The sequence below is a fragment of the Polypterus senegalus genome, chromosome 8 (genome assembly GCF_016835505.1).
Source record: "Polypterus senegalus isolate Bchr_013 chromosome 8, ASM1683550v1, whole genome shotgun sequence".
NCBI classification, from domain to species: Eukaryota; Metazoa; Chordata; class Cladistia; order Polypteriformes; family Polypteridae; genus Polypterus; species Polypterus senegalus.
In genome coordinates, this window is record NC_053161.1 from 10735192 (window position 1) to 10749912 (window position 14721).

General features: G+C 38.9%; 1 protein-coding gene across 1 annotated transcript in view; it reads left to right on the top strand.

The window, feature by feature from the left end:
- LOC120533771 (serine/threonine-protein kinase MRCK alpha-like) overlaps positions 1–14721 on the top strand; it is a 151989-nt gene that overhangs the window by 107043 nt on the left and 30225 nt on the right. The window contains exons 11-13 of the mRNA XM_039760717.1: positions 10141–10259; positions 10829–11071; positions 14058–14168. Of these exons, the coding sequence (XP_039616651.1) occupies positions 10141–10259; positions 10829–11071; positions 14058–14168 (473 nt within the window). The remainder of the gene's footprint in view (positions 1–10140; positions 10260–10828; positions 11072–14057; positions 14169–14721) is intronic.

Here is a 14721-nt window from a genome sequence, read left to right on the forward strand (position 1 = left end):
GGGTCATCTCATTGTTGCCCCTCTAGTGCATCTGTTGTTAATTTCATTAACACCACAGCAGCTGAAACTGACTAACAACCCCCTCTGCTACTTAACTGACTGATATAAATATATATATATACACACACACACACACCCCAATGTACATACTGTCAAATAAACGAACCTCACGCCGTGGTGCAACATTAGAGGCTTCGCCTCTAGCGCTGACGTCCGAGGTTCGATTCCCGAGAAGGGATGCAGTGAGTGTGTACACCTGATGAACCCAGAATTAGGGCGAAACATGTGCCGTGTACTGTTTGCATTATTTGACAGTAAAACTATTTCAATATATTCAATATATATATATCGGCGCTTCCCGATCCATTTTACCCTCACACCCCCTTGGTTGGAGAAGAAGTATGAAAAAATATGAGGTTAACACAGAAAAACAGGTCACTAATTGAAGCTTTATGAATAATGGATACTTTATTTGCCATCAATAATTGTTTTGGTAAAGCCATACTCGGTGTAATCCTCCTTCCATTTTATAATTTTTCCGCAACTAGCCATGATAAAATGAACGGTAAAAAAGTAAGAGCGAAGCGAGGGTGACTTATTCAGGCAGGAAGGCGACAGTTCAATAGCTCGAATTTGGATACAAGTCGGTTCAATTTAGTCGCCAGAAATCTCTTTGGTAGGAATGGAAGTTGAATTTAGTCTTTAAATTTCTATGGTGAAGAAAAATGTATGCAATGATGACTAAATTTAACTTACATTCCTACTAAACATATTTCTGTCGACTAAATAAAAATTACTTATATTCAAAATTTAAATAGAACTTGAACAGATACCTACATATGTAATACCCACGCAGCACTAAGTGCACGTAAGAGCAGGAGTCATCCGTTTTAACAAGTAGCGTATTGCACTGATACAAAATAGCCTGCCCATTTAATTATTTAGGAATGGACAGATAAATTAATATTTTGTACAAATAATGTTTTTAATTTTTCTTCCTCGATGGATTCTGGCACCCCCAGCAACAGCTGCTCACACCCCAAAGGAGATAGATATAGATATATAGATATATATATATACTAATAAAAGGCAAAACCCTCACTCACTGACTGACTGACTGACTGACTCATCACTAATTCTCCAACTTCCCGTGTGGGTGGAAGGCTGAAATATGGCAGGCTCATTCCTTACAGCTTCCTTACAAAAGTTGGGTAGGATTAATTTCGAAATTCTACACGTCACGGTCATAACGGTCAAGAACGTCCACCATGTTGAACTTTCTTATTTATGGCCCCATCTTCACGAAATTTGGTAGGCGGCTTCCCTGCGCTAACCAAACCGCGTGTATGACTATTTCGATGGTAGGACGCCACCGTCGGCCGCCATATTGAACTTTCCAACGTCACTAATTTTCCAACTTCCTGTGTAGGTAGAAGACTGACCCCATCTTCACGAAATTTGGTAGGCGGCTTCCCTGCGCTAACCAAAACCAATGTACGTACTTATTTCGGTGGTATGATGCCACTTTTAGCCACCATATTGAACTTTCCAACGTCACTAATTCTCCAATTTCCCGTGTAGGTAGAAGGCTGAAATTTGGTACTTATTTCGGTGGTATGATGCCACTGCCAGCCGCCATATTGAACTTTTCAACAGTCTTTTTTACTTATGGGCCAATCTTCAAGAAATTTGATACGCGGTTTCCCAACGCTAACTGAATCCTACTTACGTACATATATTCGGCCCATAGCTCTGCAGCTCGGTCACCGTGGTGAGGTGGTGTTGGGTCCCCCATCCAAACACCTCCCACGTTGTTGGCTGCCCGCCTATATAAGGCCATCCGTCGCTCCAGTCTCTACATTCCCTTTCTTTCTTCGCCACGGGATTCACGTCTCCCTGCTGATAACTACAGCGTTTTTATTTAATCCACGGCTTCTCCGCTGTTTTATTGTTCATTTATTACGATTATAGTTATTGTGTAGGTATTTTAGACTTACTTTACATTGTTCAGGTACCCATTTCCTTTATCATTCCAACCGTACCCCCATTAACATGTCTATCAAGGTGATCTCCATCGATCAAAGAACTGTCACTTACCGAGTGGTTTCCATGCCCGGAGATGGCACCTACCTTTTCCATTCTCTTTGTTACATATTGCACGGCCATATCAGGCTCAATCTTGATATCTGGAGAAACATTGTGTCTTATGTATTGAATGACTGGGACAGGCTCAAGGTGTGGACTGATGACGGTACAGGAGATAATTATACTACACAGGAGCACTATAAGAGTGAAATGCTTAAGCCCTTCAGCTATGGTTCTGCATGTGAGTTGATGGCTGCCGCTGAATTGTTCAGTTGTCGCTTTCAAGTGTACTGAAATGGCCAAATATTTTACACCTTTGGACAATCGCCAATGCCTCTTCAACATCTTAGATTCACACGTGACAATTTCAGTAGTGGACACTTTGATGTTTATGAATGTTTAAACTCTCAAAAGCTGGATGTGCAGTTATCGATGAAACTGGTTGTATACTTGCAGCGCTTGACAGATGCCGAATGTCTCTTCAACACAACTCCTACAAATACTGTCGTAATTGAAACACACCATGAAACTCAAACCAATTATGACAGCAGCAACCCAAGCTGTGAGATTTGAAACAACATTACTGTTCACATGGCTAACTGTACGTTGCATGCTCAAGAGTAAGCTCAGTGCACAGCTTGGTCATATTACAACCGGAGGGCCGGACTCACAATGTGGTATACAAAGAGATCCTTAACAAATAATTATTGGTGTATTTTCCCTCAGTTTAAAAAGGTTTAATTTTCTTCTTAATAAAAATTTTAAGGTAGTACTTCACCGCCATAAGGCTGGTATTTTGTTAGTATATTTATATTATATATATTATATATATATAATATATATACTGCTCAAAAGAATTAAAGGAACACTTTTTAATCAGAGTATAGCATAAAGTCAATGAAACTTATGGGCTATTAATCTGGTCAGTTAAGTAGCAGAGGGGGTTGTTAATCAGTTTCAGCTGCTGTGGTGTTAATGAAATTAACAACAGATGCACTAGAGGGGCAACAATGAGATGACCCCCAAAACAGGAATGGTTTAACAGGTGGGGGCCACTGACATTTTTCCCTCCTCATCTTTTCTGACTGTTTCTTCACTAGTTTTGCATTTGGCTACAGCCAGTGTCACTACTGGTAGCATGAGGCGATACCTGGACCCTACAGAGGTTGCACAGGTAGTCCAACTTCTCCAGGATGGCACATCAATACGTGTCATTGTCAGAAGGTGTGCTGTGTCTCCCTGCACAGTCTCAAGGGCATGGAGGAGATTCTAGGAGACAAGCAGTTACTCTAGGAGAGCTGGAGAGGGCCATAGAAGGTCCATAACCCATCAGCAGGACCAGTATCTGCTCCTTTGGGCAAGGAGGAACAGGATGAGCACTGCCAGAGCCCTACAAAATGACCTCCAGCAGGCCACTGGTGTGAATGTCTCTGACCAAACAACCAGAAAGACTACATGAGGGTGACCCAAGGGCCCCATGTCCCTAATGGGCCCTGAGCTCACTGCCCAGCAGCATGCAGCTCGATTGGCATTTGCCATAGATTACCAGAATTGGCAGATGCACCACTGGTGCCCTGTGCTTTTTACAGATGAGAGCAGGTTCACCCTGAGCACATGACAGAAGTGAAAGGGTCTGGAGAAGCCATGGAGAACTTTATGCTGCCTGTAACATCATTCAGCATGAGCAGTTTGGTGGTGGGTTAATGATTGTCTGGGGAGGCATATCCATGGAGGGTCACACAGACCGCTACAGGCTTGACAAAGGCACCTTGGCTGCCATTAGGTATCAGGATGAAATCCTTGGACCCATTGTCAGACCCTATGCTGGTACAGTGGCTCCTGGTGCACAACAATTCCTGGCCTCATGTGGTGAGAGTATGCAGGCAGTTCCTGGAGGATGAAGGAATTGATACCATTGACTGGCCACCACACTTTCCTGACCTAAATCCAATAGAACACCTCTGGGACATTATGTTTTGGTCCATCCAATGCCACCAGGTTACACCTCAGACTGTCCAGGAGCTCAGTGATGCCCTGGTCCAGATCTGGGAGTAGATCCCCCACAACACCATCTGTCATCTCATTAGAAGCATGCACCGATGTTGTCAGGCATGTATACAAGAACACAGGGGCCATACAAAGTGCTGCGTACAATTTTGAGTTGCTGCAATTAAATTTTGGCAAAATGGACTAGCCTGCCACAATTTTTTCACTCTGATTTTTGGGGTGTCTTTGAATTCAGGGCTCTGTAGGTTGATCATTTTCATTTCCATCAAACGATGTGGCATCCTTTCGTTCCTAACACATTACCCAGTCTATATCAGTATAGATATCCAGGAGGATTTCTTTTTCCCATTGAGATCTGATGTGTTTTCAAAGTGTTCCTTTAATTTTTTTGAGCAGTTTATTATATATATTATTTATCTATATATCTCCTTTGGGGTGTGATATATATAGATTTAATATAATACAAACAGTAATATTTGAGAAGTGAAATGAAGTTTATTGGATTTACAGAAAGTGTGCAATAATTGTTCAAACAAAATCAGCCAGATACATAAATTTGGGCACTACAAAAAAAAAATGAAATCAATATTTAGCCTCTAAACGCTTCCTGTAGGTTCCAATGAGAGTCTGGATTGTGGTTGAAGGTATTTTGGACCATTCCTCTTTACAAAACATCTGTAGTTCATTCAGGTTTGATGGCTTCCGAGCATGGTCAGCTCTCTTTAACTCACACCACAGATTTTCATTTATATTCAGGTCTGGGCACTGAGATGGCCATTCCAGAACGTTGTACTTGTTCATCTGCATGAATGCCTTAGTGGATTTTGAGCAGTGTTTCGGGTCGTTGTCTTGTTGAAAGATCCAGCCCCAGCGCAGCTTCAGATTTGTCACTGATTCCTGGACATTGGTCTCCAGAATCTGCTGATACTGAGTGGAATCCATGCGTCCCTCAACTTTGACAAGATTCCCAGTCCCTGCACTGGTCACACAGCCCCACAGCATAATGGAACCACCACCATATTTTACTGTAGGTAGCAGGTGTTTTTCTTGGAATGCTGTGTTCTTTTTCCTCCATGCATAACGCCCCTTGTTATGCCCAAATAATTCAATTTTAGTTTCATCAGTCCACAGCACCTTATTCCAAAATGAAGCTGACTTGTCCAAATGTGCTTGAGCATACCTCAAGCGGCTCTGTTTGTGCTGTGAGCAGAGAAAAGGCCTCCTCTGCATCACTCTCGCATACAGCATCTTACTTGTGTAAAGTGGGCCGAATGGTTGAACGATGCACAGTGACTCCATCTGCTGCAAGATGATGTTGTAGGTCTTTGGTGCTGGTCTGTGGGTTGACTCTGACTGTTGTCACCATTCGTCGCTTCTGCCTGTCCGAAATCTTTCTTGGTCTGCCACTTGAGCCTTAACTTGAACTGAGCCTGTGGTCTTCCATTTCCTCAATATGTTCCTAACTGTGGAAACAGACAGCTTAAATCTCTGGGACAGCTTTCTGTATCCATCCCTGTCACTGAGCTTACCAAGCCAATTTGAGTTTCAATAATTAATTCTAAAAGTTTTGGAATCAATAAAATGACAACGGTGCCCAAATGTATGCATCTGCCTGATTTTGTTTGAACAATTATTGCACACTTTCTGTAAATCCAATAAACTTCATTTCACTTCTCAAATATCACTGTGTGTGTCTCCTATATGATATATTTAACTGACATTTTTTATCGTAACAACCAACAATTTTTACAGGAAAATAATGACTATTAACAAGGTTGCGCAAACTTTTGCATCCCACTGTATATGTGTATATGTGTATATATACCCGGGTTCGCTTCCTGGGTCCTCCCTGCATGGAGTTTACATGTTCTCCCCGTGTCTGCGTGGGTTTCATCCGGGCGCTTCGGTTTTCTCCCGCAGTCCAAAGACATGCAGGTTAGGTGGATTGCCGATTCTAAATTGGCCCTAGTGTGTGCTTGGTGTGTGGGTATGTTTGTGTGTCCTGCAGTGGGTTAGCACCCTGCCCGGGATTGGTTCCTGCCTTGTGCCCTGTGTTGGCTGGGATTGGCTCCAGCAGACCCCCCGTGACCCTGTATTCTGATTCAGCAGGTTGGAAGATGGATGTATGTATGTGTATGTGTATATGTATATGTGTGTGTATGTGTGTGTATATATATGTATATACAGCACAAGACCCCACCGGGTACCACTCATCTACACTACAAATAGGAAAAAGAGGCTACAATTTGCACAAACTCACCAAAATTGGACAGTTGAAGACTGGAAAAATGTTGCCTGGTCTGATGAGTCTCGATTTCTGTTGAGATATTTAAATGGTAGAGTCAGAATTTGGCGTAAACAGAATGAGAACATGGATCCATCATGCCTTGTTACCACTGTGCAGGCTGCTGGTGGTGGTGGTGTAATGGTGTGGGGGATGTTTTCTTGGCACACTTTAGGCCCCTTAGTGCCAATTGGGCATCGTTTAAATGCCACGGGCTACCTGAGCATTGTTTCTGACCATGTCCATCCCTTCATGACCACCATGTACCCCTCCTCTGATGGCTACTTCCAACAGGATAATGCACCATGTCACAAAGCTCGAATCATTTCAAATTGGTTTCTTGAACATGACAATGAGTTCACTGTACTAAAATGGCCCCACAGTCACCAGATCTCAACCCAATAGAGCATCTTTGGGAAGTGGTGGAACGGGAGCTTCGTGCCCTGGATGTGCGTCCCACAAATCTCCAACTGCAAGATACTATTCTGTCAGTATGGGCCAACATTTCTAAAGAATGCTTTCAGCACCTTGTTGAATCAATGCCACGTAGAATTAAGGCAGTTCTGAAGGCGAAAGGGGGTCAATCACCGAATTAGTATGGTGTTCCTAATAATCCTTTAGGTGAGTGTATATACACACATATACACTGTGTGCACAATTATTAGGCAAGTGAGTATTTTGACCATATCATCATTTTTAATGCGTTTATTCCAACTCCAAGCTGTATTAACTTGAATGCTTATTGGATTTAAGCACGTCGGGTGATGTGTATTTGTGTAATGAGGGAGAGTGTGGCCTAAGGAGATCAACACCCTATATAAAGGTGTGCAGAATTATTAGGCAGCTAGTTTTCCTCACGCATAATGGGCCAAAAAAGAGATTTAACTGACTCTGAAAAGTCAAAAATTGTAAAAAGTCTTTCAGAGGGATACAGCACTTTTGGAATTGCTAAGATATTGGTGTGTGATCACAGAACCATCAAACATTTTGTTCCAAATAGTCAACAGGGTCGCAAGAAATGTGTTGAGAACAAAAGACGCAAATTAACTGCCAAAGATTTGAGAAGAATCAAACGTGAAGCTACCAGGAACCCATTATCCTCCAGTACTTTCATATTCCAGAGCTGCAACCTACCTGGAGTGCCCAGAAGTACAAGGTGTTCAGTGCTCAAAGACATGGCCAAGGTAAGGAGGGCTGAAACCCAACCACCACTGAACAAGAAACATAAGTTGAAACGTCAAAACTGGGCCAAGAAATATCTGAAGACAGATTTTTTTCAAAGGTTTTATGGACCGATGAGATGAGAGTGACTCTTGATGGACCAGATGGATGGACCTGTGGATCAGTAATGGGCACAGAGCTCCACTCCAATGTGGAGGGTGGGGTACTGGTATGAGCTGGTATTTTTAAAGATGAGTTAGTTGGACCTTTTTGCATTGAAGATGACCTCAAAATCAACTCCCAAACCTACTGCCAGTTTTTCGAAGACACTTTCTTCAAACAGTGATACAGGAAAAGACCATGATTTTTATGCAGGCCAATGCTCCATCACTTGCATCGAAGTTCTCCACTGCGTGGCCAGCCAGTAAAGGCCTTAAAGATGAAGGAATAATGACATGGCCCCCCTTCCTCATCTAACCTAAACCCTATCGAGAACTTGTGGGCACTTCTTAAACGCTAGATTCACGGGGGAGAAAAACAATACACCTCTCTGAAGAGTGTCTGGGAGGCTGTAGTCACTGCTCCACAAAAAGTTGATCGTCAACAGATCAAGAAACTGACATACTCCATGAATGGAAAGGCTTATGACTGTTACTGGAAAGAAGGGTGGCTATATTGGTCATTGATTGATTGATTGATTTATTGTTTTTGAAATGTCAGAGATGTTTATTTGTAAATTTTGAGGTGTTTATTATTCTCACTATAACAGATGAAAATAAACAAGTGAGATGGGAAAATTTTCATTTTTCCTTTAAGTTGCATAATAAATCTGCACACTAATAGTTGCCTAATAATTGTGCGCACATATGTATTCCCCTGATGATGTTCACACTCACATTTCCGTTGTGAAACATTCAGGTTTCAGGTTTATTAACATTTTGGATTGACTGATAACACTGTGTTTGTTCCATATTAAAATTAATCCTCAAAAATACAACTTGCCTAATAATTCTGCACTCCCTGTATACACACACACACACAAACTGAAAAACAATTAACATGAAATCCACCATCTCCTGCTGACATGCACATTTTATGCATTTATTAGCCACAACATCAAATCCACCTGCCTTATATTGTGTAACCCCTCCTTGTGTCACTAAAACAGCTCTGACCCATTGAGGTTTGGACTCCAAATGACCTCTGACAGTATCCGTCTGATGCCAAGACGTTGGCAGCATATCCATTAAGTCTTGTATTTTCTGAGGTGGGGCCACCATGGATCCGACTTGTTTCCCAGCACATTCCATAGATGCTTGATTGCATTGAGATATGGGTAATTTGGAGATCAAGTCAACCACTTGAACTCTTTGTCATGTTCCTCAAGCTATTCCTGAATAGTCTTTGCAGTGTGGCAGAGTACATTATCCTGTTGAAAGAGGCCACTACCATTGTGGAATACTGTTGCCATGAAGGGGGTGAATGTGGTCTGCAACGATCTTTAGGTAGACAGTTTGTGTCAAAGTAACATCTATATGAATGCCAGGACCCAAGGTTTACCAGCTGGACATGACAAAGAGCATCACACCATCTCTGCTGACACTCCTTTTTTTCACAACGCATCCTGCTGCCATCTGTTCCCTAAGTAAACACGCACAAGCACCCAGCCATACACACGATGTAAAAGAAAACATGATTCGTCAGACCAGCATTGCTATTTAGACACCTCCTTTTACATATTTTTATTTTGCATATGCTTTTACTTGTCAAAAAAGTCTAGTGTAAATGATCTGTAGTTGGCATGGTAACAGAATGTATGTGGAGCTCCATTGTCATTTACTACGCAAACACATGTAGGTGTTTTTACCCTAGTTTTATGGGCAGCAATCATTCCAAAGCAAGGTCTTCTGTTTTGGCTAGAAAGCTGTATGTTAGCAGTCAGTGTCTTCTGAGTTGGGACTAAATGATGGAACTTTCAACTTTTACTTTTGGGGAGAATGTTGTTTGTTTTTTGTTTTCTTTTCTTAAAAGATGCAGTCCAATGAAATAACTGTTTTAGTTGCTGAGTTTGAATTGTTATACAGTACTTACAATCAGTCACCTTTATAATATTTTTCATTTCCATAGTACCCAACACACTGGTAGTGTTATTTAAAAACCTATCTTGGCCAGTCTTTAATGGTTAACAGCTTACACCTAATGTTAATTTGTCAATTGATGTATGATAATGTTATTTATCTTCAGTTCTGAGTTTCTAAGAACATCAATAAACCTTGGAAAATGTTTTTTATGTCTGTCATAGTTCTGGCTCTGAACTGAATTGGCAATGAGAAGAGCAGAACACAATACATTACCTGACTTAACAAACATTTAAAAATAATAGTACTGCCAATAATTTTAATTAGAATGTAAACTGATTCTTATCTATAATTTCATTTTTAAAGCACAATCAAGTGATAGATTTCTATGAGCTATATTTAATGTATAATCAGATTTGTTTTCCCTTATTTGTGTACATTAAATATTCCAACTTTTGCTACTGTGTTGAATTTAGATACCCACATTTTTAGGGCTGTTCTGACAGTTTACATGCTATATTTCAGAGAGTCAGCTGGAAAGTAATGAAGCAACAAAGCAGAAGAGAGAAGATGAGTCTAAGCAGATCAAAACCCTGGAAAACCAGCTACGTTCTACCAAACAGGAGAAGGATTCCGTAAATAAGGTTATAGTTTTTCTGTTGGTTGTTTATATACATACATTATTCAGAATTAACTGTTCAGATCAGTTTCTTGACATAGGAGTTGTTAATCAGTGACTAAATTATATTTTTTGACTTTGATTTGATATTTCCTGATTCTGTTTTCCAGTGAATTAAAACTTAAACTTGTAGGTTTATTCTACTATCTAATTCAACCAAAGGCTCTGTTTTTCACACACCTCTATGTTTTGTTAATGGTGTATTTGCTGTGAGATGTCTTGCAAAGGCAATTAATTTTGATTAATACAAGCAATTAAAATTTTCCATTTATTCAATGAGGTGAACACTTTTGAGCATTGTTTTAATAAGGTGGTTCCTGCTTTTTCAAAGCTTCAGTATAACTTGTTTAACATCTTTGTGGAGAATAAAGAAACAAGTATTTAAATGTTGTCGACAAATTAATTGAAACCATAAATTCAAATATTTATCACCACAAAACTGTTCATACATTAGACTCCTTCAGGTCTGTTACTGGGTTATGTTATAAATAGCCATCTGTACATTTTTAACTTATGGCCTTCTTTGATTTTCAGGAGTTAGTGGAGACACAAGAAAAGTTGAAGGTCCTGGCAAAGGAATTAAATGAGGCCCAGACTAAGCTGAAGCAAGCTGTTAAAGAATTACAGGACATGGAAGAAAAGCAGACAGAGGCTCGTTCGCAGAGGCAAAAGCTCTCCCGACAGTTGAGGGATAAAGAAGAGGAGATGGAGGTTGTCATGGCTAAAGTTGAAAGCCTTCGCCAGGAACTGAGGAAAGTGGAAAAATCTAAAAAGGAGGTAATTCACCAAGTTGAGCAGCTCACTGAGCAATCTTTTTGTGACCTACCTCACTATGTTTTGTTTTTTAGTGTATTTCTCAAATGCTGTCTAGTCTACGAGCAGTCTGCTCCTAAAGCATGGAGTGTTCAGAACTGCAGTTGCAGAGTACTCCTAGGATTAAAGCCATGCTCAACAAGTAAAGTGCATTGAATGAATTTGTGTTGACCATAAAATGCTTTTGATGTTATTTTTTTTTTGTGACATAATGTCTTTAACTGAAAACATACATTATATGTATTTACTTATTTGGCTAACATCTTTATCCAAGGCCACTTGCAACATTTATGATACGATTGGTTACATTTGTTTTTGGATTTCCAATTGGAGCACAGGCAGGTCAAGTGACTTGCTCATTGTACCACAGTGTCAGTAGTGGGATTTGAACCCCACAACCTCAGGGTCTAAAACTTTTCAAACTGTTAGTGGAGTTAAATTTTAAAGTATTTATTAGTCAACTTTAATATCTGTCTGGTTGATGCATATTGAGAGCTTTTTTGAGTTCAATATGCACAGAAAGCAAAGGATGGGGAGTTGAAAGCAACCACCTGCTTACCAGTTTTTTCAGATGAGTACATCACCTGGAAGTGCCAAAGTACAACTGCTTGCAATTCATCTGCATGTTTTGGGCAAAGTCGAGGCCAGGACTGAAATGATTACCAGTGTAGCAACCTCATCAATTATGCCTGATTTTGTTTTGTTATGAAATATTTTGCCATATCTGTAGCCTTTCATTGACTACTGTATAATTTATCATTTTCTTTCTAATTTCTTTATTTCTTATATCTATGTACTATATTAATCAATTATGAATTTGTTTTTTTCCCCATTTCATTTTCAAAAATAATTTATGCAGAGCTGTATGTTTACAATTAAAGTTTGCACCAAGATGAAAGTTTTTGCAGGATGTGCCAGTTGACTAGTAAAAGAAAATTGCTAAGATTCAGGAATTGGCACTGTCTATGGTAAAGGTGCCAAGTTTCCCCAGAGAGCTGCAGTGGCTGCAAGTTTTTGTTCCAATCCAATATCTTGTTCAGAAACTGATTATTGCTGAATCAACATATTTATTAACTAATTGCATCTTTAGTCTTAAACATCTACATTTGCTATTTTTAATTATTCCTTGTTTTAATAACCAACTGCCAATTAACAATGAAATGCAAAAAAACTTAAAGACCAGCACTTCATCATCAGGGTTGGCTATGTATACACCTGTGTGCATGTTCATCATCTGTTTAATTGAATATTTGGGAAACAAAGAGTGAAAAGTGAAAGACTAGAATTGCTCATCTTCTCAGGGCTGTAAGTCATTTGGATGATATGACCTGTTGTGGAGAAATGAATACACTTTTTGAACATTCCCTACTTCTATCATATCTTTACAACAGCACACAAAATGTAGTTTATTTCTACTAAGTATCTTTGTAGCAGTTAGGCACAAATTATGAAAATCTAGTCATAGTTTAGTACATTTTGGCCTTATAATAACACATTGCTGTGTCATATTTTTAATTTTGGCATCTTGATGTATGTATGAACAGAGTCCAGTTTGGAAGTGGTTCTTGGCTTCACTCTTTACTTTTTTAACAGTTTTACAGTATAACAGAATCCAGTTTCACATTTCTGATCTGTCAAGTGGTTTCTCTGAGATGATGTGCTGCTTGTAATCTGATGTTAATTTTTTTATTAAACTAATCCTGTGGATGTTTGTACTCTTACCTTACTTTGCATACCTTAATTTGATATGGAAGTGCTTTATCGGTTAAAGATTTTAAGGGGCTGTTCTTAAATCTAGAAAATACAGCTTTATCTGTAAAACCTTCTGGACAGTGTGACACAGCACAGGGTTCAATGCATTTGATATGTATGGATTCTAGGTCATTTTGGATTTAGAATTATTAGATAATTTTGTAATGCATAATAAAAAAATATAGTTTAACAATAAAAATTTTATCCAGTATTTTTACCAAGTGTTGCAATAGTAGACTTAAGTTGCCCCTTAAGGAATCAATGCATTTATGTATTAGCTTCTTTGAACTGCAAGCCACAGAGGGTTTTGTTGTGTCAGATTTCTATTAGATTCCTTTCTCTTGTGTAGTAGGACCCCCCAAGCCATGCAATATTTATTTTTGGTTAAAGTATAAGGATATGAGGATATAATTTTTGGCTTTAATCAAAACTATCACTAGTCATTTTTGATTTTTGGCATTAAGAAATTCTAAGCTTGTTTTTGATCGATATCTAACTTTTATGTCTCTTACTTTCTGTTTCTGTTATAAGTTATCTCATAGAATGGTAGAAGAGGACCTCCTAGTCAGTGAGAGATATAAGAGTTATCAGTGACAGACCCAACCTCACATCTCATTGTATTTTGTCATAGGTGGGACACTCAACTTCCTCTACTGTACATTCTAGAATGCACCAGGAAAAAGGGAGTAGCCAGTTGATTTAGATAAAACCATCATAGTTTTATATTTTCATTAGTAACAAAGATTCTCAAAGGTTTATTTTTGCTGAGATCTACATATATTGTAGTTACATATTCCTGACTTCTATTGGCATTTAGTCTTAGCTTATTGTACTATACTTAACATTGTCATTAACTTCAATTCATAGAGCCTACTGTTAATGATTTTAATAATTTTAAAATCTATTTGCATGTGTGTATTGTAATTAACTTAGGAAGACTTTGTGAAACATTTATTATTTGAAGAATGTTATTAATTACCTCCTGTCATAAAATTTGCCATTGCATCATTTGCCTCTTTTTTTTTTTTTTTTTTTTCCCTATAATATTTTAAATTGCCAAGTTTATTTTTATCAGGTAATCTAAGATTTGAAAATGGAGCAATTTATATTTAAAACTATTCACTATAAGAATTAGGACGTAATGGCAATTCCAGATGTTTTGAATAGTTTCTAACACGTATTTTTGTGTTTTTGATAGCTAGAGAACATGGCTGAGGAGTCGGGTGCTGAAGCTACAAAGCAACGTAAACTGAGAGAAAGGAGTGAATCATATGGCAAACAGCTAGAAGAAGAGCTGGACATCATAAAGGTTAGTGTACTCATTTATGTGCCACTTTTTCTGCAAACAATTCATTTATATATTGAAACATCTTATTTATTAAGACTTCTGTAATTCTGCATTTAGGATTGATTTTCTCTTAGTAACAATAATGAAATCTGTGTACTTAATCAACACAGAGGAAAATATTTTGAGAGCAAACAGATGAATTGTGTACGTATAACCTATTTCCTTAGTGTTGTCAGTGAAAATTCACCAAAATGTTTTTCGCAGCAAATATACTGTGTTCAGTGGTAACCTTGTTTGCCTAACATTTTCTTAGTGGCCAACCTAAGCAAACATTTTTTTCCAAGCATCCCATGATGCTTTGTGAAGCCAGCGTGACATCACAGAGCGGTAGCAGCTATGTTCTGAATTTTCACAAATGCTTACTATAATACCAGGCATATACATTGTGATATTAAGAAAGTATGGGAAAGTAACTACTCAAACTGCATTATAGTCGGCAGTCATATATGTGCTCAAATTGTGCAAGCGCCATGATTAACTTGCCACAATGTGAGTGCTCAAACTATAGGTGTAC